Below are 27,480 nucleotides of genomic sequence, written 5' to 3'. Positions count from 1 at the left end.
TTTCAAGTGCTTTGGTGGAAGAGTGGGGTAACATCTTGCAGCAAGAACTGGCAAATCTGGTGCAGTCCATGAGGAGGAGATGTATGGACCTATAGAGCTGAAATATTCTTCTAAAAAGTATTTGTTATATATTAGGGATGGCATGAGACTTTTCATTTTTGGGTGAACTAACTCGTTAATATCCCAGGCTTGATGCAGATTAAATCAGATCCAACTGGAATGCATCCCCACGTCTTTCCCACGGACCTGAAACAGGGTTTTTGAGTGTGACCATAATTTATCTATGTTTAATGTATTATATAAAATAGATACATATTACATTGATCATTACATAATCATTCATTTTATATTATGCCCTCATATCCGAGACACTGATATATGGTGAGAACCTTTATTTTGGTGATATATGATATATGGTGAGAGCCTTTATTTTGTATTAATTAACCACACCCCTTTCGTGAAGTGCCACTAGTCGCGTAAAAGCGTCGTAAAATGCTACTGTGGTTTACGGGCCTTGCGCCATTTTAGGCAAGAAACGACTCGTTCTGCGTGAGGAGAAGACACGTCGGGTATTGTGTGGACCAAAATACACAAACTACTACGAGGATATTCGAAATTCATGCACGAAGATTTCTACAGATACACACAGAGGGTTTTTGGGTTAAACTGAATGCGAAACTGAGGTAATTTGGTACATGATGCCACGCAGTGATCTGTTGGCTATCTCTGATCAAATGTTCTTCAGCTGATCCTAACAGTGATTGAGATTCGGTTTATACGCGTGTGACAGAGATTAGTTTATTTGTGTTTCATGTTTCATGTTTCAAAAGGTTTTCAAAACAAGATTTTGTGTAATATTAAGAGATCAGATTGTCTAATGCTTTGCTAATATCGATTGATCCCGTTTGTTTGCACACAGCTAGACGTATTAGCTAGCATTGCTAGACGAACTTTCCAAAAACTCATTGTTTTTTACTTGTACCACGATTTTAAGATCTATTTACAGGAATCGGTTTGCACACTGTGATTTTTGTCCTCGTTATTTTCTTCATATCGAAGTAGCTTAAAACCTATTAATCATTTAGCCATCGCAAATGTCTAGATCTGTTATTTGTTGGTCTGGTTTTTTAATTAATGTGTTTTTTTTTGTTTTTTTTTTCCAATTATAGGTGAACAATGACACAGTTTCTTCCCCCAAACCTGTTGGCATTGTTTGCACCGCGGGATCCGATACCGTTCCTGCCCCAACTTGAGAAGCTTCCCCATGAGAAACACCACAATCAGCCGTACTGCGGAATTGCCCCTTTCATTCGGCATTTTGAGGTGCTTTAAAGATTTATGTTTTATCTAACATGTTTAATTTGAGACCACCTGTTCATGTTGCAGCGTGTATTAGGGTCAGGTGGTTGTTGCATTATGCAAGATAATTCTGATCCTGAATAATTAACTGTCTTATCTTGGGTTGTTAATGTTGTTTTTGTTTGAATTCACTGTTGATCCAGGACCCCAGAGATGCCCCACCACCGACAAGAGCAGAGACACGGGAGGAGAGGATGGAAAGAAAGGTGAGCGCTATTATTAAATTAAGTTTTTGTGGAAAGGATTGCTGTTATTTTATCATGCCGATGAGCTTTTTGAATGGCCTTCAATGAGCTTCAATGGCCAAAAGATTTAATCAGTGTGAAGTGTTTGCTATACCCAAGGTGTTTTTCTTTTTTTTCCCTCAGTATTATTATTATTTGTCCTTGCTTTGGTTTGTGAAATAAAATTGTGAACAATATTTATGTATTACTGGAAAATGAAAACTGATGTGGTAACATGGACAACTCTAATTTGAATTCCAGAGAAGAGAGAAGATGGAAAGGAGGCAAGTAATGGTGGAAACCGAGCTAAAGCAATGTAAGTGCTATGACCCACTAACATTTTAACGGCAAGCCTTTTGTCGAACCTTTTTGACCCAGTCTTTTTTTTTCTTTTGCAGGGGACCCACACAACGATCCTAATGCTCAGGGAGATGCATTTAAGACCTTGTTCGTGGCTCGAGTTGTATGTATTAATGTTCTATTTACAAGGCCACTGTCAAGAGCTACAATATTAGAGATCAATCCTAAAAGCCCAGAATCTCACAAGTCTTTTCCATTTTGAATGCAGAATTATGACACCACAGAATCCAAGCTGCGTCGTGAGTTTGAAGTTTATGGTCCAATCAAACGGGTAAGTTGTGCTGCATATTAGTGCGGTGCAATATGGATAAAAAAAAAAAAAATCATAATTTTTTTTGGCTTTGTTATAGATGATGGCATCAGGCATTTTTGTTTTACTTTAGTCACATTCCCTGTTTCTGTTGTGATCTCTCATTGTTCACACTGCTTTCTGATAAGCAAGATCTCGTCAGTTTGCGAAATATGTGCACCAATCAAAATAGCCAACTAAACATTTTTGCAGCTTATCAGGATGCAAGCAGCAATTGTTTTGTTTGCAATTTCATTTCACAGCCCCACTGAATATGTATTACTCTTTCCTCACTATTCAGTTCTCATGTCACAAAGTGTCATACCTGTTCTTATTTGCATATTAGATCTACATTGTGTACAACAAGAAAACTGGAAAACCAAGAGGCTATGCATTTATCGAGTACGAACATGAGAGAGACATGCACTGTGAGTATCCAAGATGTCTCATTCTTCTTTAAAAAGTAATCGAATCACTCAAAGCACGGATTGGAAAAAAGGCTGTACCTTATTTTACTGTAAAGCTAACAAAGGATTTTATCTTTTCCTCCAATACAACGTTTTTAGTTTGTTTTGAAGCTGTAGTGGTTTCAGAAAGTGACTGATGGATATTGTCCATCTATTTGTTTTTCCTTTGATCACAAATTGAACATGGTACCCATTAAATCATGATGCTAAACACTATAGATGAGAATATGTAACATTCTGTACAAGTCAAGTTACAAAACTCAATTTGTGCTTGTGTGTTCTTGTGTGACAGCCTGTGTCAACCCTATCATGTCTGTATGTATGTTCATAGTATATTCCTGTTTCTTACCCCCGTGTGTGTGTTACATCTGGTATGAGTGCTTTGGTGCAGCACATGTGTAAAGAAGGTGAGGGGAGGAGTGGATTGTGGCTGTGTGTTAGTGCAACACACATTCTGATGAATGTTGCCACACTGGCATTTCTGTAATGTTTAGGCAGTGTGACATACTGTAGAAGAATGTTTCCGGCTGGAGCGGTGATGGTAAGCTAAAGGCTAAGGCCCACTGTAGTCAAAAGGTGACCCATATACTGTACACCTGGTTATGTCTGGTGCACAAACAGCAGTTAATTTAAAGGCTATTATAACTCCGTTATATACAGGGGCTATCATGACTGATGTGTTGAGGAGCGAGTCAATGATATATATTAATTGTATGTTGTTCTCATTGCTACTGCAGCCGCCTATCTCTGATGGCTTTTGGCCAGAGCTGGCTTGCAGATCATGATGGTTTTGATACATCTACACCCTACTACCACAGCTCAGTATATGGTTGGTATGATGGGTTTGTATGATGGGTAAGATTTCTTTACACCCTCATCTAATTCTAGGTTGATAGGTGTGCAATCTTTGGACCAAATCTCTTTTCATTTGTCCCATTTTGGAGGAAAATATAGGGCTGCCGGTTGTCATTTAAATGTGGCTTGGGACAGTTTTAGTGAGTGTGAGCCCATAATTAATCTCTTCTATTAAAGCCATAGTACTAATGGTGTTGTACTCTGCAAGGTGACTTGACTTGGAGTGCAAGGTGCATGTTTCTTAACAAGTATGGAAGCATATCAATGGTTGTAAAGATAACTTCTGATAAACCTGTTGGAAGTATTGCTGCCCAGTTATGTCACAATGGACAAAAGTGATTTTGATTTGTAGACAAAGCACCCACAATTACAAAATGTCTTCAGTAAATTTGAACGTGGTCTTGCATGCATCATCAGTTGATTATTGGAATGGAATTTACTTGGTTAAATAGAAGTTGTCTAAAGTTTTGTAGAATACATCTAAAACATGGCACAGAAGATTGCTTTTGCACTGCCAATGTAATTTTGTTCATTATATTGAAAGTAATTTTTCCTGCTTGTGACTCTGTGATCTTCATAAGCAAGATAAAATAAATTCAACTCCAATAAACATTTTCGCAGTTTAAACACTTTCTAGAACTCTAACGCGGAGGTACATTTTTGAAAACTCTGCTGTATTTTTCTTCTTTCATAATTACATAAATTTATCTCAACTCAATGTATGATCTCCTTGTATTTATTTGGTAAGAAGCTGTAGGATAATCTACAGTTAGCATTCATTATCACAAAATAAAGTTACCTGTTGATTATCTCATATCTATTAGCTAGAAATACATTTATAGCCATTTAACCATTGTACTCAAATGTAGCTAATTGGCTTTAATAGAATAGGTTAACCAAGGGCATTGAATTTTAATACTGCGTAGAACACATTTCCATCAGTAAATTTCTTGTCAAGGATTTACCTTGTACACCTTCAACAGTCATTTTTAGATTGAGTTCCTCTGTTAGGCACTTGATCCGCAGTTGTAATAATTATATACTACATGTCCATTAGCTATATTTCAGATACATAAGCTGGTTGTGGAGCTGCGTGGAGAGCAACCTTTCCATGTCCCACATTTCCATATTTTAGCTCCTTACAAAACTTGCTATTTGCGTCCTGTCAAAGGCTATTATGGTTTGTAAAGGACCAAATGGACACAGAACAGAAGTTTTTATTAACTTTGGGTTAAACCGTTTAATTTCATAAGTTTTATTAATCAAGCAATGTTCGAGATCTTTATTAAAGGGTCTCTAGAAAGACCCTGCTGCATTGTAAAAAAAAGTGTAAGGGGGCTGAATATTGTGAAACCGAAATGAAAGATTTTGTTCTTGATTAGAGGGTGATTGGTAAGGCCCTCTTAATGAGTAGGTTGGTGAGGGTTGTGGTAAGGCCCTCTTTTAAAGACAGTAGTTGAATAAAAATTGAGGGTGGATGGTAAGGCCCTCTTGTTGGATAGGTATGTTGAGGGTGGTTGGTAAGCCCCTCTAGTTGCATATTGTAGTCTGAGGGTTGTTGGTAAGGCCCTCATGTTGAGATGTCAGGACAGGTGTGTGACCTGACTTGAGGGTTCGATGGTAAGGCCCTCATAGTAGGCTTCAACTGAACTACTTCATCGGCAGTGCAGACCAGAGTAGCTTCGCGGATTTCATCATATCCCTTGTAGAAGGGTTGGATCCCTGATCACTTGATTCAAGGTTGTCCAATTTTGATATCTATTTTTTTTTTTTTTTTTTGTGAGTATAAAATTTTGATTTGAGGCAGCTGGAATCGTCGTGCTACATTTCCGTGGGGCTTTCCATCAAGGAAGTCCATCCTTGGCCAGGTGTTATGGTAAGGTGGGATCTCCAGGTAATATGGTAAGACTGAGATGATGATTAATATGTAAGGGCTTAGATCCTGATTCTTTTAGTAGCAGAAGGAGAAAGACCTAAGGATATTTGGTCATAGTCAAGTGTGTGCAAGTGCAAATTGTGTAACTTTTACTAAAAACTGTATTAAGCATACACTTAAGTATATAGATCATTTTAAAACAACCGATAATGCAAAAGCTCTCCAAAGTGATTATTTTTGTGTATGGCATATGTGTGTCAGAATGTGTGTGTGTGTGTGAGAATGGCCCTTAATCATTTATTTTAGAAATTCTCTATGAAATTTGGTGCTTTGGAGAATGGCGAGAGTGGCGCTTGGCTTATCTGTATTCACTTAAGTGCCTTTTTTGTGATTTTTATTATAAAGATTTGAGGATAAAAATGGTTAAAGGTAGGTTATCTCAATATGGTTCACCCTTAAAATATGGTAACCTAAGTGGTATTGAGTTGAAAATTAGGTATTTTTTTTCCCTGTGTTGTAAATTCTTACTTTTTTGTGATCCACTTCACACTTAATTGTGCCTGCCTGCCTTTTTATTTCCATCACAACAGTGCTTTTTGAAGGAAATAAAAATGTTTTGCCTTTCTGAATGCCTGATAGAACCTGAATATTTATTAAGGATTCTTAAGTGCTAGGTCATTTTATCCTCAACTAGTTAAATTAAATTGTTTTAAATTAAATAGTTAAATTGATGTTTAAACTGTGACGACGTAGTGCCTATTAAAAATTGATTATAATGTAAATGGTGAAATTACATTCAAACAAATATTGTGCTTCAGACACATGCATCTACAGTCTGGACAAGGTATGCTAACATTTTAAAGAAGAAATGTATTCTGAGTTTTTAGTGCACCTCAACCCAAGAGTAGAACCATTAAGGAAAATGAAAGTGGAAAATTGTTGGAATGTAGTTTTTAAACTGATGGCAACATTGTTGGTTTTATCAATCCTGGTGTCTTTACATTTTGAGGTAAGCGTGTGCCTGCAAAAGCTTCAAATGTTTTGCGTGAAATCCGTCCAAATTCAAGGTATGAAATACTGTTGTGTGTATCCCCATTATTTATTGTACACCTTTTCTTTCTCTGTCTTCTCCCTACTCCCTTCATCCCTCTATCTCTTCTTTTCTATTGTTTGTCTATCATCTGCTGTCCTCTAGCTGCCTACAAGCATGCAGATGGTAAAAAGATTGATGGACGTCGAGTCCTTGTAGATGTTGAAAGAGGACGAACAGTCAAAGGATGGCACCCTCGTAGACTTGGTAAGTAAAAAAAAAAAAAAAAAACATTTCCCCTTGGTTAACAAATTGATAAAGTAAACAGGAATGCAAATTACTCACCTTTTGTGCCCAAATTGTTTGGTCAAATTTTACATAATCACTTGAAAGTGTTACTATTAAGCTTAATCTCTTTCAAAGCTTTAAATGCAACAAAAAAGCTTTAAATACAACAAACAAATCAATAAAAAAAAAAACAAGATCACCTGCTATGATTTTCTAACCTTTTCCATCTCTCATTAGTTTGCATTCCTGAGTAAAGTAATAAATGGATGGGTTAATGCAACAACAAAAAAAAATCTCTGACTCTTTAATATTCATTTTGGTGTCCAGGTGGAGGTCTTGGTGGTACAAGGAGAGGCGGGGCCGATGTTAACATCAAACACTCAGGCAGAGATGATGCCTCCCGATATGATGACAGACCAATTGGAGGGTAAGTTTGGGACTTTTTAGGCAGTTGCATTTAGGCTTCAAATCACAACTTAACCAGTGTTGTCTGTTGCCCTGCAGTGACCGGGATCGTAGGGAGCGCAGTCGTGAAAGAGACCGAGACAAGGAACGTGGAGAACGTCGGCGCACTCGTTCCCGAGAAAGGCGCAGGCGCACCAGGTCTCGTGAACGAGAAAGGGGCATTGGTGGTCCAGTGGAGGAGAGTGCAGGCAGCAATCGTCGTCGGGACAGGGAAAGAGAGCGAGGTGTTGCTGGAGGGAGCAGAGAAAAAAGTAAAGATAGAGAAAGAGACCGCAAGAGGAGAAGCAGAAGCAGGGACAGAAAGAGAGACCGGGAAAGAGGGAAGGGTGCAGATGGAGGTGAAGAGGGTGTGGGCGGGCTAGCTGATGGTATGGTGCCAGAAGGAGGAGAAAGGGGTATGGAGGACCCCTTGGCTGGTGTACCAGGACGTGGGGAGGAGGGAGGCCCAGAAGGAGAGGAGAGGGGTAGGGAGAGAGACAAAGAGAGGGACAGAGAACGGGAAAGGAAGCGCAGCCACAGAGATAAGGACAGGGATCGCGACAGAAGGCGAGACCGGGATAGAGATCGTGAGCATAAGCGTGACAGGGGTGATCGTGACCGTGGAGACCGAAGGGAAGACAGACATGTATCCTCCTTGGGCGATCAGGAAGGTGTGGGTAATGGCGGTGAGGAGGGTGAAGAGCCAGTACCACCACAATCAGAGGAAGGCTCACAGGATGGGATGAGGATGATGATGATGATGGATCAGGATTCCATGCAGTCAGGAGAGGGCTATGCCTCCAATGAGAATGGATACAGGATGGAGGCCCAGGGGGATGAGTACTGAGAGTTCCAGATATTGTGAATGATTCAAGGTCATCCAGTTGTAATGTTTATTTGATTCACAAATGTTCTCTCCCTCACCCTTTATTTAATGCCTCCACTCTTGCTTGCACTATGTCCACATTGGTGTGTGAGTGTTTTACTGTACTACAAACAGCTATAACTGAGGGAGCTTGGTGTCTCTGGTAAGAAGTGTCCTTTTTGTTAAAAGATTGCTTGGCTGAACATTTTTTATTTTTAACCCAGTTGACTTTTGGGTGACTTGGTTTTCATGAATCATTAAATAACTAGCTTTATGACTCATTTCAATTCCCTGTCTAAAATAAACTTTGTTACAAGTAACTTTGTTGCTGTGTAAAGATCTCTTGACTGTGGCACTCTGTATTTTACTACAGTGTAGAATATTCAATAGAGGATAGGTAATTGTGAAATCATTTTGGGTTGTTTAGTACATTTAGATTAAGGCTGTTTAATTGTTGACTACAACAGTAATTTCTTGATGGTTGGTTTAAACGCAATCTGAACAATGTTTGTTTTGTTGGTCATTTTGTCCCTATTGCAACTACAAAAAAGACTTGTCCTGTACATTTGTTTTATATTTGGAACAATCTGCGGATCCCATACAAATTAAACGGCGATACAAATTTTACTGAAGGGGGAATTATAGGAACAGTTCATCCAAAAAAATGTAAAGTTCTCAATATTTACTCACCCTTATGCCATCCCAGATGTGTAAAGCTGTCTTTTCACCACAAACAGATTTTTAGAAGAATATTTCGGCTCTGTAGGTTCTCACAATGAAAGTGAATGGTGACCAGAATTTTAAAAGTCCATAAAAGCACATAAAGCCAACAAAAGTAATTCATAAGGCTGCTGTGGTGAAATCCATATTTTCTGAAGGGATTTTATAGGTCTTCGTGAGAAACCGATCAATATTAAACTTTTTTTTTTTATAAACCCAACACATTCTGGTGTGATGTGACTTTCACATTCAGCCATCTACTGGTTGTGACCGGTCCAATGTGGAGATTGATTTTTTTTTTTCTCACTCATACTTGTCTTATAGCATAAGAAGATAAGGATTTAACCTCTGGAGTTTTATGGATTCCCTTTTATGTTCTTTTTAGACTTTCTGAGTTTTGTTCACCATTCATTTGCATTGTATCGACCAATAGAGCTGACATTTTCTTGTCTTGTGTTCTGAAGAATAAAGTCATACACATCTTTGATATCATGAGAGTGAGTAAATGATGAGTGAATTTTCATTTTTGGGTGAACTATCCCTTTAAAGTGTGGTTTATAATTGCAAACCACGTTTACGAACAAAGTCTGGTTTTAAAATAGATATGTTTGCCATGGGTTCACAAAGAATCTCTCTTATATTGTATTTTCTTCTTTTGAGCCCATTCCTCTGGTCTTAAATAAATTCATTTTTTTTTATTACCAAATATAAGTTTGAATTCTTGTCATTTCTAACGTCTTGCGTGATAGATGATTTTTCCAGATCGCCCACTGGGTTGATTCGAGGCTTGTAGGAGAAAATGAAGTCGTGTGAGTCAAATTAATTAGTTAAACCCACGCCTCTGACGTAGAGGATTGCGTCATTCCCCAAGTCTGTGCCCGATCTCACTAGTGAAGCAGCAGGAGCATCTGCGCGTTTACTGTGAAGCTGCGTTCGGATTTATTTTACTTCTAAAAATTCTTCCTCTCCAAAAAGACAACGATCATAACGCTGAAAACGGTTCAGTCCTACAGTGCAGCAGACGACCCTAATGATGTCATCGTATTACCATACAGGGAAAGAGATGGACATGGCGTCGATGACAGAACCGCTCTGTTTGGAAAGAGGTGTGTTCAGTACATCCCAACAAAGGTGTGCAGCGTTTTGAAAATGTAGTAGAATATGGCTGTTAATATTGAAAAAAGCGGATAAACTGATTCTTGAGCCTGTCAAGCAAGTGGATTAGTGACCACTAACCAGGGCACTAGTGCCTTTAAATGAATGGAGTGTTCGTGCTTAATTGCTATGCTTGAATTTAATTAAAATAAAACGTGAACTGCCTAACTTAATCTAATTAGTTTTGACTGCAGAAAGCCGTCAAACTGCTCTGAATACAAGAGCATATATATATATATATGGGTCATTCTTCAATTGGGGTGGCAAATGAGAGGCAGAAATTGTAAAAATGCTTGTTTTCTTTTAATAAAATGTATTGCTATGCATTTAAAATTAGTTTAATATTCTAGATCAATTAAAATTGAAGCTTAATAACACTTAGATTTTTAAATAATTTGAATCAAACACTGGTGAAACAACCACTTATGTCTATGGTGTTACCAATATTTGAAGTAAAATTTTGATTTATTCTAAATAAACAGGCATATGCAACTTTAGGTAATAATAAATAAATAAATTACTTTAAGGACTCAGTTTCATTGATAATTTAAATATCATTTTTTGAAATAAATGTTTAATTGTTCATCTTGTCCCCTATTTTTGCCAAAGAAGAGTTGTTTCTTTCTTTTCTTTTTTTTATTGTATATACATAAAAAAGGCAGGAAAAATGGTCTGTGCTACCTTTTATAGTCTTTCTTCTAAAATATTAAAACCATTTTACAGTCTAAAAACATTAAATTATAAGATTAAATGGCTCTGAAGGAAATAAATATCAGATACGTTTTGAAGTAACACCACAGACATAATATTGCATAAAAGGTTTAACAATTAAAAGTTTATTGAGCAAAATAATGAAATTAATCATGAGTAGGATTACAAGTAATTGCTCTGATAAAGCAATACAACATTAAAAATACAACATTACTGGTATAGAGTCTGTGGTGTTACCAGGAAAGACAGTAACACCACAGACAAATTAGCCTAAATCCAGACTTTTCTAAAATGGAGGCTGCCATCATGATGATTTCAAGATCAGAGGACATTCTAGAAATATTAATAAATATGCATTTATCAAATTGTTTATTAAAATATGTAAAATCTGCAAGTTATCAACATAACACCACAGACACTAATAAAGTGTGACACATGAAATTGTCAGTAATTTAGCTAACTTTAAGAAAATGAATAAGAAAGAATGTACTCACCATGCACCCCTCAGATCAACCAGCACCTGCAATGACCTTTACACACAGGAAGTAGTCCAAACAGATTTCCCCCTTTTCTTAAAGGGGCGACATCCATTGATGTAACGCCACAGACATGAATTTGGGGAACACTACTTTTTCATGAATATTACAAAATATGTATTTTTTAAAACAATTTAATAAAATTGTACATGTTAAAAAAACTATATTCATAATATAACCACTTTTTTTGTTAAAAATGTTATATTGTTGTAATTAAATTCCATGATATCTCTCTGAGATATGGTGGGAACATACATATTTTGTTATAAATGCAATCTCTCAAACTCAATTAAATAAGTATTTTAAAACTAAAAATTATCTATTAATAGTGCACAAATTGTGTTTATCCTACAGAATACAAAAATGAAAACATTTTATAATTTATTGGTATTTAAAGTTCATTTCAACTGTTGTAAAGTAGAGGGACACCACTTGCCACCACAAATGAAGAATGACCCATATCTAGGATGCCTGTGTTGAAGACTCTGATTTTTGCACTCACGTCTCTATGCAATGTTACTTAAAGCATTTAAGTCTGAAGTAGAATGTCAAATAGTTAAAGATATGCACCATTCTGTTTTCTTAAATCGCGCTATAACAAAAGCACATTTGCCTTTACATCCATTCACTGTTCGTCAGTGACGTTTGACTTTTGAAATGAAGCAGACTGTCCAATAAATTCCCATTTCAGTTCCAGGGTTTACCCTTAAGCTTTCTGATTAAACCCATACAAATCTGATTTATCACAACATATCATATATAAAAAGTAATCCTGCATAAAAATATATGATATCATCAAATTTGTATAGGATATGTATAGATGAGAGCAAGGCGCTATCACATTGTTTGATTGAGAGTGTATTGAACGAATCAGCAGTAATCGGAGCCAGCATTTCCTCTTATGTGTCTTTTCGCTGTATTCAGCAAATCAAAATGCAAAACCAATTCCAGAACAACAGCAAAGGACCTTGTGAAGATGCTGAAGGAACCTGACAAGGATCTAAATCCACAGTAAAATGAGTCCTAAATTGAGAACCTAAAAGGCTGCTGGGCAAGGAAGAAGCTACTGCTTCAAAACTGCCATATTAAAACCAGACTACAGATTGCATGTGCACATGGGGACAAAGATACTTATTTTTTCCAAAGACAGTGATCGCCACTTCCAGAGTATCTGCTGCTTTAGGGGGGTTTATGCTACTCCCAAAAATATTATAGAGCAGATGGTGCAGCTGTAAATACCTAAAGAACTGAGATCTGGGAATCCTAAAATGTTGAACCAAAATTTCAAAAGTTCTCTACCCTCCACTCGTATATAGGTCACTGAGTGTAATAACCTCCCTCACAATCCACTCTGACCAGCAGAAAGGAGACTTATTAATACATCATTTGGGGTTCAGCCATATGCTCGAGCAACATTTAAATAATGTTTTGCACTTCACAAAATAGATGGCATCATGAGGAAGGACAATTATGTGGATATATTGAAGCAATATCTCAAGACATCAGACAGGAATTTAAAGCTTGGTTGCAAATGTGTCTTCTAAATGAACAAATACCCCAAGCACACCTCAAAAGTTGTGGCAAAATGGATTAAGGACAACAAAGTCAAGGTATGTGAGTGGCCATCACAAAGCTCTGACCACAATCTGATTGATGTCAGGGCTTTGTGTGCAGAACTGAAAAAGCGTCTACGTGCCAGGAGGCCTACAAACCTAACTTAGTTACACCAGTTCTGTCTGGAGGAATGGGACAAAATTCCAGCAACTTATTGTGAGAAGCTTGTGGAAGGCTAACCAAAACATTTGACCCAAGTTAAACAATTTAAAGGCAATGCTGCCAAATACTAACAAAGTGTATGTCAACTTCTGATCTACTGGGAATGTGATGAAAGAAATACAATCTGAAATAAATCATTCTCTCTACTATTATTCTGACATTTCACATTCTTAAAATAAAGAAGTGATCCTAACTGACCTAAGACAGGGAATGCGTTCTATGATTAAATGTCAGGAATTGTGAAAACCTGTGTTTAAATGTATTTGGTTAAGGTGTATGTAAACATCTGACTTCAACTGTAGGTGCTGAATGAGATCGCAATGGTGTCGCTGTTTGACAGTGACTGCAGAAAGATGACTGCTAAACACATTTTGAGTTCACATTTCCTATTATTTTATTTATGTACAGTCATTTATTTTGCTCACCCAAATTTTTTAGGAGACATTGCCTCCCTTGCCTACTCTGAGAAATCACCGCTGCTGTACATAGTTGTTAAATAAATGTCTATAGTTTATTTTCGAGACGCTATCAGTGGAGGTTTAACTGGGAATTCCCCAATCTAACGTCTATTGTCTCGAATGAGTGTTTAAACATTGTCATAAAAAAATGACTTTTTGAGATTGTTTTGTCAACGTACGGTCCACAGTCTGATACTGACTGTGCACCAGCAGCCAATTGTTGCTATAGTTACTACCTCAGGTAATATTGTCTTTTTTTGTCAGATTCTACATTTCTAACTAATTAATCATAATTAAAAAGAAATACTTTAAGCATTTTCTAAACATTGATAGTTTCAATAAAACTATAATAAATCAATAAATGTGCAATAAGGTTGTATAGTGTTGTATTGACATTCAGGCTGTCGTTTGAAAGTCAGTTGCCAGTGTGTTAACCATAAAAATATAAATCATAAAAGTTTAAGAACCACTTCATGGTCAGAATGGCGACCTTTTTAATCACGCTCACGCCAGAGAATTATTGCATCTCGTCCTTTAATTGGCCAAAATGCTCCGTTCGACTTTTCCGAGACCCTCTACCTCTTCCCTGTGGAACACGGAAGCTTGAACTCTGACCCATTTTCTGTAGATCTGAATTTCTTCTTCAACTTGAAAACTTGAAGCTGTATTTTTAAGAATTCAGAACCAAAAATTTGCTGTTTGAAAATACATATTTATAAAATTGTGCCATAAAAAAACAAAACAATGCAATTTGGTTAAATATGAAATGTCGAGGATTGGAGTTTAAAAAAACAAATTCAAACCTATTTAAAATACAATGTAATATTTAATTTGGCAAAATCACACTTATAATTCAAATTCAAAAGTCTATAATTCAGATTTACACAATTCAAATTCAAATTGTTTTGGCATATTTCTGGCTCCATACAGTGATATGGGCACAGAGAAACTTGAATTTGCTGGCTGTGTTCTCTTTCTTTTCTCCTGAAGTCCAACACAAGCTCCTTGGTCTTACTGATGCTGAGGGAGAGGTTGTGCTCCTGACACCAGTGTGTGCACCTCTTCTCTATAGGCTGTTTCATCATTGTCAGTGATCAGATCTACCACAGTCATATCATAAGCAAACTTAATGATGGCATTGGAGCTATGCATTGCCACACAGTCATGTGTGTACAGGGAATACAGGAGTGGGCTGAGAACACAGCCCTGTTGGGCCCCAGGGTCTAGCTGCACAGTGAGCTGTTTAAGCCCAGAGCCTGTAGTTTTACATCAAGCTTGGAGGGCACTATGGTGTTGAATGATGGGCTGTAGTCTACAGACAACATTCTCACATATGTGTTTCTTTTTTCCAAGTGGGATAGAGCAGTGTGTATTGTGACTGCAATGACATCATCAGTGGAGAGGTTGCTTCTGTAAGCGAACTGTAATGGGTCCAGTGAGTCAGGCAGCACAGAGAAGTTGTGGTCTCTGATAAGATTTTCAAAGCATTTGCTGATGATGGGAGTTAAGGCAACAGGACGCCAATCATTTAGGCAAGTTATCTTTGACTGTTTTGGTATGGGCACAATGGTGGATGTCTTAAAGCATGTTGGAACCACAGACAGGGAGAGATTGAAAATTCCTGTTAAAACACCCACTAGTTGATCCGTGCATGCTCTGAGAGCGCGGCCCGGAATGCCATCTGGACCCGCAGGTTTGCGAATATTCACCCGTTTGAGGGTTTGGGTTACATCCACAACAGAGACAGTAAATGAACTAACCTCTGCTCTGTCAGGCACGGGAGATCTCCCCATGGAGGAGATGTTGTTTTCCTCAAAACGAGCGTAAAATGTGTTTAGCTCATCCGGAAGAGAGGTTGTGGTTTTCACAGCAGTGTGATTAGTAGCTTTGAAGTCTGTGATTATGTACCATTCCCTGCCACAAACTTCTCGTGTTGGTGGTGTTGAACTGTGCTTCTACGTTGTTTTTGTATTGTTGTTTGGCTGCTTTGTTTTGTGGAGTGTAAAACTGGCATGTTTATATTCCTCATTGTTTCCGGAATTAAAAGCGGAGGTCTGCGCATTAAGTGCTGCGCGAAAATCAATATTAATCCACGGTTACTGATTAGGGTAGATCCGTATTGTTTTGGTCGGCACTATATCATCTATGCACATCCTGATGAAAGATGTTACGGTATCAGCATAGACCTCGATGTCATCATCAGAGGCAGACTGGAACATCTCCCAGTCCATGTGAGCAAAACTGTTCTGTAGCGTAGAATCTGATTGGTCCGACCAGCACTGTATCGTTCTGAGGGTCGGAGCTTCCTGTTTCAGTTTCTGCCTGTAAGCGGGCAGAAGGAGAACGGAAGAGTGGTCCGATTTGCCGAAAGGTGGGCGGAGGAGGGATTTGTAAGCATTCCGGATGGGAGAGTAGCAGTGATCTAAACCTGCTCCCCTTGTGTGTTGCATCTGATGTGTTGGTAGTATTTAGGCGAGATTGTCCTGAGATTGGCTTTGTTAAATTCCACTGTAACAATGAATGCGGCCTCAGGGTGCACAGTTTCCTGCTCACTTATACTCGCATACAGTTCCCTTAGGAATGGCTATGATGATGACCGCCGTTAACTCACTCGGTAACCAGAATGCTCAACACAGTATCATGAGGTATTCCAGATCAGGGGAGTAAAAAGAATTGATAGAGTGTATGTTCCTTCGATCACACCATGAATTGTTGATCAAAAAACATACACTCCCTCCTCTGCTTTTCCCCAAGAGACCTTTAGTTCTGTACGCGTCTGCACGGAGAACCCTACAGGCTTGATTGCTGAGTCTGGGACCTCAGTAGACATCCAAGTTTCTGTAAGGCAGACAATGAAGCAGTCTCGTGTCTCTCATTGGTAGGAGATCTGTGCCCAACGTTTGCAGAGCTTGTTGTTCAGAGACTGGACATTCAAGCCGGATCTCCGAGCCTGGAACCTGTGAGCTCACTCGATTTTCAGCTTGTGGCCTGTTATGTCGGGCAGACTCGAAAGAGTTCGTCTAGGAATTTCACCATATCTCGGCCTTCCTCATGCTCAGGAATTTCAACAATTTGGACGTTGTTTCACCGATTACTATTTTCAAGGTCTTTCAACTTTTTCCAAACACGTTTTAAACCTACTTTGGTCGCTAGCGGATTAACAGCTAATTCTCTCTCCAATGACACCATATAATCTAGTTTCTCGACGTCCCCGAATCTAGTAACTAATTTATCCTCCATCACCGTAATCGATCAACGTATTACAGCCAGATCCTGCAGGTCCACTACGACCTTCATCAGCATTACAGACATGCTGGACAGTTGCCATTGAATTTCTCCCGCGCTCTGTCCAAACTGAGTCCCTGGTGTGCGGCCGTATCAGACGTATCCTCTTGAGCATGTAAGTGTCTTTTAATGTCTCCAGAGCCTGAAGATTTTGAATTCTTTGACATGTTGACTTCTTGAACCTTTATGTGACAGGGTGTCTCAAATCTCACCGGTTTAAGACACAAAGTATTAAAAACTAGCAAAGTGCACAGTGCTCACCATTCACACTTTCAACCCCCGCAATGGCGCCACGTTTTATTTGTTAATCTCATTTAAATTTTACCATTATTTACTCATCTCCTCCCTTTGTCTTCTTATGATTTGCTCTCTGCTGTTTTTGCAATGTATTTAATATTTTACTTTCCTCCAGATGTTTGCAGAGTCATAGAACTGTTGGACAGGCTGCAAAGAAGTGGTGAGCTACCACCTCCTAAACTCCAGGCTCTGCAGAGAGTACTTCAGAGCAAATTCTGTGCTGCCATCAGAGAGGTAAAGGCTACTTTGTTCCTTCACACACAAGGATGCTTGGCTCCATGCCTTTTTTTCTTACATTAATAGGCTAACTGTTTGCTAGATTCTGTTGTCTTCATTTTGGAACTATGTGGAAAAATGAAGCAATGTATCAAAATGTTACTAAACATGAATTATATTCAACTCTGTAATATATGTGGTGTTTTTATTATTTTAAGCTATTTCCAATTAGTTTGATAACAGCCTTTTTTTCTTGTGCTGATTTCACAGAATACTAAAGGAAAATAGCTAGGTATATAAAGAGGTTTGGAATGCAGAAATGATGTCCTCTTCCTTCACACATGTAGTCTTTTCTTAAAGACAGAGCTGTGCTGTGCTGTGTTGCACTGCACTGTTCCTTCCTCCTAAATGACTCACTTCCCTGTCTCTTTGAGCCAGCATCTCACTTTAGCCCACATGTCTCACTCCTTAACTTGAGATTGTGATGAATGGCAGGAATCGGGTCTGTTCACCACTGCTGAGATATTACTTATGCTCAGGAATCAAACAGATATTATGAAATTACACTCTTATAAAAGTTGAAATTCTGAAATTCAATGTGTTTGTCAGAAAATGTTTAGTTAAGTTTATGTAAATAAGTTGAGACTCCTTTCCCTTCTCCTTCACAATCCTTAACCCTTTTAAGATTTACTTGTAAAACATCACAATATCTTTGATTATTGCATGGCTCTCTGGCTCACGGCAGACTGGCATTCATCATGGCATTCTGTTGCAAATATTATTAACAAACATAATTGAATGCTTAGCAAACCCATAGTTTGTGTATATTTCAATATATACATCAAAGCTAAATGGTATTTCTGATATTTGAATGTGCATTAATATTCTGTTAAGCATTATATAATGTAATGTTTGTTAATGCTATTAATGCAATTTATTATAAAGTGTTACAAACTCACTGTACACTGCAAATAATTTCTCTTTGCTTCCCTTTTTATTAGGTGTATGAGCAGCTTTATGACACATTGGACATTGCTGGTGGGCCAGATGTGCGAGCACAAGCCACTGCCAAGGTAACCTTTTTCCGCAACCTGCCACTATGCTAAACAAGAATGATATGCATGCTTGGTAGCAAACACACATGTTCTCATTTTCTTTTTAACACCGGTTTTCTTTTACCTCTTTTTTTCCAGGCCACAGTAGCAGCATTTGCAGCTAGTGAAGGCCATGCACACCCAAGAGTGGTGGAACTCCCTAAGACAGATGAGGGGCTTGGTTTCAACATCATGGGGGGAAAAGAACAAAACTCTCCCATCTACATCTCCAGGGTCATCCCAGGGGGTGTTGCTGACAGTCAGGGGGGGCTGAAGAGAGGAGATCAACTCCTCTCTGTTAATGGAGTGGTATGTTGGGGAAGTTTTGTGATGATTCGCCACTTGTCCACCATTGGGTCGAACTGTTCTCGTTGTGAAACCAATTTATTTTTCCGCTGTGGTTGTGAGATGCCACGTCACTACTGGTGTTCCATCAGAATGTTTCTCTGCCCTGAGTGTGGATAGCTAACTATGGTGAGATATCCAAGCAAGGAACAGTTTGTAATCATACCTATCCATGCTCAAGTGGAAATGCTCCTAGAACTTTTACTCCCCATGCATTGAACCTTTCGGCCCGATGGTGAAAAAGCTCTTATTGTCTTAAAGGTGACCATTGGTTGTGGTGATTTTAAGAGCTGTAAGTTCTATGAAAAAATCAGAAGCACAAAATGTTTGCTACTTAATAACACGTTTGTAGTCCTTGCCTTTACATTTTTTCTTTATTTCTTAATTTTGTGTAGAGTGTAGAGGGAGAACACCATGAGAAAGCTGTAGAGCTGCTAAAGGCAGCACAGGGTTCAGTGAAGCTGGTCGTGCGTTACACGCCTAAAGTCCTTGAAGAGATGGAAGCCAGGTTTGAGAAGATGAGAAGTGCCAGGAGACACCAGCAACATACTAGCTACTCGTGAGTATGACTTGGTCTCTTTCTTCTCCTTGCTGTTTTTTTTCTTTTGTTCTATTCTTTTTCTCATCTTCTTTCATAATTAATCTCTCACTCATTCTCAAGTAATCATAAGACATTTTTGTTTCTTCGAGGTACAGTGTCACATCATCAATTTAGAGTTGTTACTTTTGTAATAATTGTTTGGGGGTGAATTTTTTTTTTTTACAGTTGTAAACTGACAAAATGAATAACGGGACAGCCATGCTAAATTCATTTAAAAATGAAATATGGGATATTTGATTGAATGTACTGGTAGCCTACTTGTATTTTGTCATTTCCCCCTTCAACTTCTTTTCATCTACACAGGTCTTTGGAGTCCAGGGGTTAACTAATCTTAACTTTAGACTGGCCTGCTGATCCGTTCTCCCACCCTTTCTGCTCCCAATGGATGACAGAAGACCCATAGAAGATCAGTGTAGACTACCCTTAGATATGTTATTTATATGTTAGTGGAACAATCTAAAAAATGACCACAAATATACTATTTTCCATAGCCATGTGCTAGAAGAGACTGAATAAAGCACCTGTTCTGTCTGAGACTAATTTTCTATTTTATTCTTATGTGAAACTTGCACCATGATATACTGGGGAGTTTTGTGTTTGTTAGCACAGAAGAGAGCTTTAAAATGTGCTGGATAGTGCAATTAGTACATGTATGTATACATGCAGGACTGTCTTTTACAGTAGGATGTTACTAATGAACTGAATGTCATGATGGTTCCTACTTAGCCCATTATTCACCTATTGAGTCAGTATTAAAAAAATGCATGTGATGAATAGTAAAAGCCATGCATCCCATTATACAAGAGTTCTTGTATCATGCGTTCTGCTCTGTGAGAACTACATCAGGTGTACACAAACACTGTTATTGCAAAAAGCACCACCTCATGTCCTGAACAGATTGCTCTCTAAACACGCCATTCCCAAATAGTTTGTATGAATAATACTGTTATGAAAGTGTGCGAATGGCTTTGTGCTGTCATAGTGCCTGTTATCAATGCTTTTATTTGTAAGTTTATTTATTTATACATTTATTCATGCATTAAAGCCAATAAAATAATTGAATAGTCTTGGAGTTTTTTTTTGACCACTATTGATTACAGGAAATGTTATGAATCATTAAAATTCTAATTTTAAAATGTGCTATGGTAGCCAGAATATCATAGTACCCGTTGATAGTACAATCAAATTATGATAAGTGACTTAGCGGTCACATTCACATACAAAGATAAAGAAACGTCTGAAAACTTCATACACTGCTTGAAGGAGATCCTATATTGAATTAATTAAAGGTTTACAGTAGTAATAGTTACTCTAAGAAATAAGAATTGTATTTCGTCGAAAACGGTTCACAATTTTTTTTATAAAGGATTTTTTATTATTAAAATTTGTTTAAGCCTTTTAAGTGTTCAAGAGGTTTCTTTTAAAGATTTTAAGCTCCCATATGAACTAGGACTGTTTTATTTGGTCCCGTTGTATTTTATGTGTGACGTTGTTCAGACTGTTTCTTTTTGAACGGAGGCGAGTTCTCGTTTCCGTAGCAGCGGATAATCAATCATTCCTATGAATGGAGGCCGCAATATCTAACAAAAACGCAAAAAGGGTCTTAATAATATGTTTTCTAATTTTTCGTGTTTATGAATTTACAGTTTTGCGCATGAGTGCAGGAAGATGTAGGCCTATAACCAGAGAGGTAGGCCAAACAAGCACTAACATTGGACACGTGCGCAACCTCTGTGGTATTTTAACACTATGGTAGGTATGTTGAACATCAATTTGGGTTTATCAACTGTCGATATTTATATATGGTTTGTTTCCTGAACAAGGGGGCTTTTCAAACCAAATGCGTTCTAGTGCTAAGAAAAGAAAGGAAAAATATAGCTGCAAGCAGTAGCGCTTTTAACCACCACGAAGCTCTGCAAAAACTGTTTGAGCGGTGACATGTTGTTCTGGGCATACGCGAATACGCTGTTTGTGGTTTCAGAGCGGTTTACGAAAACCGCAGGGTTCGGGTCAGTAGGTTTGTAATTTATAATAAATAAAAAAAATAAAATATATATATATATATATATATATATATATATATATATATATATATATATATATATATACAGTCCTATATATATAGGCTATATATATATATATAGGCTATATATACATACAGGCCTTCCGAACTTGTTTCACCCACGCGCACTCACTCACACAGATACACGCAAACGGATGAGTGTACCTTCACACTAAACGTGTTTTTGCGTACCTCTCTGTTTTTGTTCTATGTAAACACGCGATTTACGAACGTCCTATTTATTATTTTTTTTTTTCCTTCCACATTTTCGAATAATAGTAAAGTATCAACTATGGAATAACATACATGGAATTATGGGAATTATGTTGTGACTAAACAAAATCCATAATAAATCAAAACTATGTTATATTTTAGGATCTTCAAAGAATTTGCAGACATGTACTCTTGACATCTTCTCAACCAGTTTCTTGAGGTTTCACCCTGTGATGCTTTTTAAACAGCATTGAAGGAGTTCCCATCTATGTCGGGCACTTATTGGCTGCTTTATTGTTTGGTCCAAGTCATCAATTTCAAATTGTTTTTTTTATTATTATTAAATTTTAGTTTTACAATGAAATGAATTAATATGGTGGCACAATTATATTTTTGTCTACAAAAATTATTTAAAGCTTTTAGGCATACACCTTCAGATCAAAAGATTTTTAAGATCATGAGAAACATTTCTGTAGTGTATGTTACGGTGGCCGACAGAGCTCAACGTGCTGCAACCTAAAGAAGACGCATGCAAATAGAAAAAAAACGCATGCAAATAGAAAAAAAACGCATGCAAATAGAAAAAAACGCATGCAAATAAAAAAAACACCCGCAAATTAAGAAAACATCTTCATCAGTTTCACAACACACGTGTGCTCCAAATACTCACAACACAACAAAATACAGAAACGCGCTGCAAAACTTCACAACACAACCAAATACAGAAACGCGCTGCAAAAGCTCACAACACAACCAAATACAGAAACGCTCTGCAAAACTTCACAACACAACCAAATATAGAAACGCGCTGCAAGTAATACAGACCACAACGGAAATGTTTCCGGGGGAACCAAATAAGTGACGAACCCGGCTGGGACGTGCTTATTGCACGTGAGCATCCCTATGCCCTACTCCCTTCGAAGGGTTAGACGGCAGAGCTCTTCAAGTGGGACTTTGGAGTGAGCATGGCACTAGTGTGCCATTTATGTAGCCGTTTGGAACGCACTTGATGAAGGGAGCAATGAAAGACAACTTCCAACCTAATTATTTTCATCTGGGATGTTCCCATGACAACGCAGCATGTTGTCCATCAGCTGAAAAGCTGTTCTGAGGACAGAAATGTAATGCTGTTAACATAACGGTTGCAAATAAATTTATTTTTACTTTACAAAAAAACTGTTAAAATATGGGTTTTATATATCCGTTATATATCTGTGTGTCCGTGTCTCAACTTTAAAACATTGGACCCTACATTACCTACACCTTCTTATGTTATGAAACTTTTCTTTATGAAAATTTAAACATAACATGAAACAATTTGTATAATGTAACTCAGAGCCATGGAGAGAATGGCTCTGGTGTAACTGATGTAAAGATTAATATCTTTCCTTCATGTTCTTCTTCTCTATCTTTTTTATTTATTTTAGTTTTCAGCTCATTGTTCTTTTCTCATTTCTGATGACATTGAACATATTGTTAATACATTTTGTATATTGTATACAAGTTGTATGTCATAAAAAATGAATCTCTGTATGTTTTGCGGAAAAAAAGTTAAAATAAATAAAATAAAGTAGAATTTTGAGCTGTAAGCAAAGAGTAGAAGAACTATAAAAAGTATAATATTACAATATAATATTATAATATTATTTCTATATACAATATATTACAATATTATTTTAATATTATAGTTTATTTATAAAAAAAAAAATATATAGGCTTTCACTTCTTGTCAATATCAGTTATTTGCTGTAAGCACGCACGTCCCAGCCGGGTTCGTCACTTATTTGGTTCCCCCGGAAACATTTCCGTTGTGGTCTGTGTTACTTGCAGCGCGTTTCTATATTTGGTTGTGTTGTGAGTATTTGGAGTACACGTGTGCTGTGAAACTGATGAAGATGTTTTCTTAATTTGCTGGTGTTTTTTTCTATTTGCATGCGTTTTTTTCTTTTTGCATGCGTTTTTTTTCTATTTGCATGCGTTTTTTTCTATTTGCATGCGTCTTCTTTAGGTTGCAGCACATTGAGCTCTCTCGTCCACCGTAGTATGTAGGTAAATATTGCTTTTTTTTATCACTGTGTTGTGTGAAAACTATCTTTAAATAGATTTAGATTTCAATACACATTTTGAATGTACTTGGATACAATGGTTGATAGGAAGAATTAAAAATTATGATTTAAAATAAATGTAGTAATTTTTTTAGCAAAAATTTTCGAAATGGGGCCCCGGGTTGGTTGGTTGCTTGGAGCCTCAGAAATCATAAATGCAAGTAACGATGATGGGCACAAGCACCATGGCTCCATTTCCACTTGGTGGCTTTCAGAGAACAATGCAAGATGGACTATTTTAAAGTCTTGTTGTAAGAGCCACAATACCTGCTTCAGGTTGGTGGTGCTATGACTGTGACCCAAAATAGTCTAATCCATGTGATTATAGGCCCGAAGACTAAACATACCATTTTCAACATAAATTTTGATCTAAATCACACATTGCACAGAAAAGATATGAGATACTGTGGCTTAACCCTCCAAACATTCAACATTTCCAAACATTCAACATCCTTTTGCATACACCCTCTCTTACGCATAGATAATATTTACACAAGATATTTTGAAAATATGTATATTTAGCACAATTATCTTTTTTAAATAACTCACTTAGCCTGCCTGGAGTTTGCCAAAAGGCACCTGAAGGACTCTCAGACCATGAGAAACAAAGTTCTCTGGTCTGATGAAACAAAGATTGAACTCTTTACCCTGAATTATCTCATCACCTGGCCAATACCATCCCTACAGTGAAGCATGGTGGTGGCAGCATCATGCTGTGGGGAAGTTTTTCAGCGGCAGGTATTGGGAGACTAGTCAAGATCAAGGGAAAGATGAATGCAGCAATGTACAGAGACATCCTTGATGAAAACCTGCTCCAGAGCACTCTGGACCTCAGACTGGGGTGAAGGTTTGTCTTCCAACAGGACAACGACACTAAGCACACAGTCAAGATAACAAAGGAGTGGCTATGGGACAACTCTGTGAGTGTCCTAGGGTGGCCCAGCCAGAGCCCAGACGTGAACCCGATTGAACATCTCTAGAGAGATCTGAAAATGGCTGTGCACCGATGCTCCCCATTCAACCAGATGGAGCTTGAGAGGTCCTGCAAAGAAGAATGATAGAAAGAACAAAGAAAAATAGGTGTGCCAAGCTTGTAGCATCATACACAAAAAGACTTGAGGCTGTAATTGGTGCCAAAGGTGCTTCAACAAAGTATTGAGCAAAGGCTGTGAATACTTATGTACATGTGATTTTTATTTGTAATAAATTTGTAAAGATTTACGTTGTCATTATGGGGTATTGTTTGTAGAATTTTGAGGAAAATAATTAATGTAATACATTTTGGAATAAGGTTGTAATATAACAAAATGTGGAAGAAGTGAAGCTTTGTGAATACTTTCCGGATGCACTGTAATCAGAATAAACAAGCATTACTAAAAATAAGATAAGAATCAAGAGACAATGGAACAAAACATGGCAGATCTGGCTTACAGATTTCATATTAAAACATCAATTGTGTTGGATAATCTGATTACAGACTCCCTATATTAAAACTACACACATCAATTGTGTGGTATAATCTGACTACAGACTCCATGAACAATGTGTCACATTTCCTTAAATACTTAAACCAGAGAAAACATCAACAAAGGGAATTTTGGGAGTGGTTTGGTTTGGAAGTCCTGGGGTCATACCTCATTAAAATATGGCAAGGAGGAGGAGAGACGTCCAGAATTATACAGCATTTGGCAAAGACCTTATAACTTGGTTGCAATTAGTTTTATCAAGATGGGAAACAGACCATTATACCAGCTGCACTGAGACTTTTTGAATGATACCAAACATGTATTATCAGAAAAACCCTTTACAGAACAGGATAAGTCATAACTTTATGTCTTTAAACTGAGGGTTGAGAGAGAGAGGGAGTAGATGTGAGTGAATTTATTATGAGAACAGGCTTGTGAGATAGAGGACAGATTTGAGATTTGTGTTTTATGGTCCTTAATCAGCTGGGTGTGTTGTCTCCGGTGGAGATGCTCATCTGTGTAAAAGTGTTATGACGTTGGTTCTCTCAAAGATCTTGGTGCCAGCCTTACACCCTATTGCCACCTCACGTACCCCCAGGGGTACTCGTATCCCAGTTTGGGAAATACTGCCCTAGGAGGTCTATTTAAAAGTTCAGGGACTGCAATATAAAAAAAAATAAAAATGGGGGACAGACCTAAGAACTACAACTATGAAAGTTGTCCGGCTTGATGAGAACTATATATGTACCAATTTTGGTCACTGTAGGTGGAAATGGGGGTGCTACAGGGGCCGTCTTATACATCCATTTTAAACGGGGTGCTACAGAGCTCCCCTACATGCCCATGCGCCAACCTTTGCCTAGACCTAATGGCCAATGACTCTGTAGTTTGTGCAAAATTTCATGAAATTTTAAGCATGCCAAGTGCCTCAAAAATAGTCAAATATAGGAAAAAAGGAATAATAAAAATGAATGCATTGCCATGTCCACAGTATTTAAGATATCACATATCCCTTTACAAATTTATATCAACAGTGACTTCATTATTCTAACATTATTCTAAATATTTTGAAACAATTCATCTAAAAATAAGAGGGCTGTTTCAAAGTATGTTAAAAGTGCCATACTTCCTGCTGCCAGTTGGTGGCGCTATGACCCATAATAGCCACATAAATGTGATCAGCCCCCATTACAAAACATAGAGCTGAATTTTCATCAAAATCATACAATGCACACAGAAGATATAAGGAACTTCTGTTTCACATTTTAGCCATAAATGTATTGCTTCGCCATGGTGCCACCGTTCAAAATATAAAAAATCTCTTTGCAATTTAGCATTGACAATGTCTTGGCATGATGTTACACAAAGTTTGTGCCAGTCACATGAATCCCCTAGGAGGAGTATTTAAAAGTTCAGAGCTTGCGATTTTTTTAAAATCCAAAATGGCTGAATTCCTGTTGGACGCAGCTAATGGCTATAATTATGAAAATTGTCCGGCTTGGTGAAAACTATATATGTACCCATTTTGGTGACTGTAGGTGAAAATGGGGGGTGCTACAGAGGCTGTCTTACACCCATTTTAAATTATGCAATACAGAGCCCCCCTACACACCCATGTGTGAACTTTTGCCAAGACCTAATGGCTAACAACTAATTTCATTACATTTTAAGCATGCCAAGTGCCTCAAAAACACCCAAGTATAGGAAGAAAGGAATAATATAAATTAATGTGTTGCCATGGCAATGGTATTTAAGATTTCAAATCCTTTTACAGATTTACATCAGCAGTGTCTTGACATTATTGTAAAGAAAATTGAAGCAATCCATGTAAACATAAGAGAACTATTTCAAAGCCTGTTAAAAGTGCCATACTTCCTGCTTCCAGTTGGTGGCGCTATTGAATACTGTAGTGAATCGTGGTAAGACAAAGATAGGGTTTTGAACATGGATTTTTTTATGTACTTGCTCAATAAGGAACTTTTGTAAATTGTGAGCCAAAAAAATCTTACATAGTGCTGCTTTAAATATTGATCTGTTTTCGTCTAAAGATGGATTTAAAGGGTTATTTCATCCAAAAATGAAAATTCTCTCATAATTTACTCACCCTCATGCCATCCCAAGTGTATGTGCCTTTCTGTCTTAAGTAGAATACAAATTAAGTAAAATAGAAAAATATCTCCACTCAGTAGGTCCACAAAATGAATGTATTTTTACCTTTAAGCTCTATATAGCAGACACTGTCATCCATATGACTGCAGTGGTTATTTTAATGTCTTATACAGTGACTCGATCGCTATTGATGTGAAAATTATCAATATTGATGTCCTTTTTAACTATAAATCATCACTTTCTGTCAGCGGCAGTATGGCGTAATCACGTTGGC

At 37.6% G+C, this 27,480-nt stretch overlaps 2 protein-coding genes across 2 annotated transcripts; both read left to right on the top strand.

The window, feature by feature from the left end:
* The first annotated feature begins 514 nt into the window (after window positions 1–514).
* LOC127647554 (U1 small nuclear ribonucleoprotein 70 kDa-like) lies at window positions 515–9,446 on the top strand. Its single transcript, XM_052131856.1, has 10 exons — window positions 515–683; window positions 1,170–1,323; window positions 1,503–1,565; window positions 1,845–1,899; window positions 1,982–2,046; window positions 2,152–2,214; window positions 2,579–2,660; window positions 6,626–6,727; window positions 7,076–7,175; window positions 7,253–9,446. Exons 2-10 carry the CDS (start codon window positions 1,177–1,179, stop codon window positions 8,037–8,039), a joined length of 1,464 nt encoding a protein of 487 aa, XP_051987816.1. The 5' UTR covers window positions 515–683; window positions 1,170–1,176; the 3' UTR covers window positions 8,040–9,446.
* Window positions 9,447–9,650: 204 nt separating this feature from the next.
* LOC127647558 (protein lin-7 homolog B-like) lies at window positions 9,651–20,296 on the top strand. The gene is made up of 6 exons (XM_052131862.1): window positions 9,651–9,883; window positions 17,111–17,229; window positions 18,213–18,284; window positions 18,405–18,614; window positions 19,046–19,209; window positions 19,555–20,296. The coding sequence occupies exons 1-6, from the start codon at window positions 9,808–9,810 to the stop codon at window positions 19,574–19,576; spliced, it is 663 nt and encodes a 220-aa protein (XP_051987822.1). The 5' UTR covers window positions 9,651–9,807; the 3' UTR covers window positions 19,577–20,296.
* The last annotated feature ends 7,184 nt before the right edge of the window (window positions 20,297–27,480 follow it).

The sequence above is a fragment of the Xyrauchen texanus genome, chromosome 8 (assembly GCF_025860055.1).
Source record: "Xyrauchen texanus isolate HMW12.3.18 chromosome 8, RBS_HiC_50CHRs, whole genome shotgun sequence".
In the NCBI taxonomy this organism is placed as follows: domain Eukaryota; kingdom Metazoa; phylum Chordata; class Actinopteri; order Cypriniformes; family Catostomidae; genus Xyrauchen; species Xyrauchen texanus.
This window is presented reverse-complemented; position numbering and strand designations above follow the sequence as displayed.

What these genes read in the sequence shown, in the direction of transcription:
- LOC127647554 (XM_052131856.1), top strand. Translation starts at nt 1,177, where the DNA reads ATGACACAGTTTCTTCCCCCAAACCTGTTGGCATTGTTTGCACCGCGG. An exon ending in ATGGCACCCTCGTAGACTTG is followed by an intron (nt 6,728 to 7,075) that starts GTAAGTAAAAAA and finishes TTTGGTGTCCAG; the next exon opens with GTGGAGGTCTTGGTGGTACA. An exon ending in GATGACAGACCAATTGGAGG is followed by an intron (nt 7,176 to 7,252) that starts GTAAGTTTGGGA and finishes GTTGCCCTGCAG; the next exon opens with TGACCGGGATCGTAGGGAGC.
- LOC127647558 (XM_052131862.1), top strand. Translation starts at nt 9,808, where the DNA reads ATGATGTCATCGTATTACCATACAGGGAAAGAGATGGACATGGCGTCG. An exon ending in ACCGCTCTGTTTGGAAAGAG is followed by an intron (nt 9,884 to 17,110) that starts GTGTGTTCAGTA and finishes ACTTTCCTCCAG; the next exon opens with ATGTTTGCAGAGTCATAGAA. An exon ending in TCCTCTCTGTTAATGGAGTG is followed by an intron (nt 18,615 to 19,045) that starts GTATGTTGGGGA and finishes AATTTTGTGTAG; the next exon opens with AGTGTAGAGGGAGAACACCA.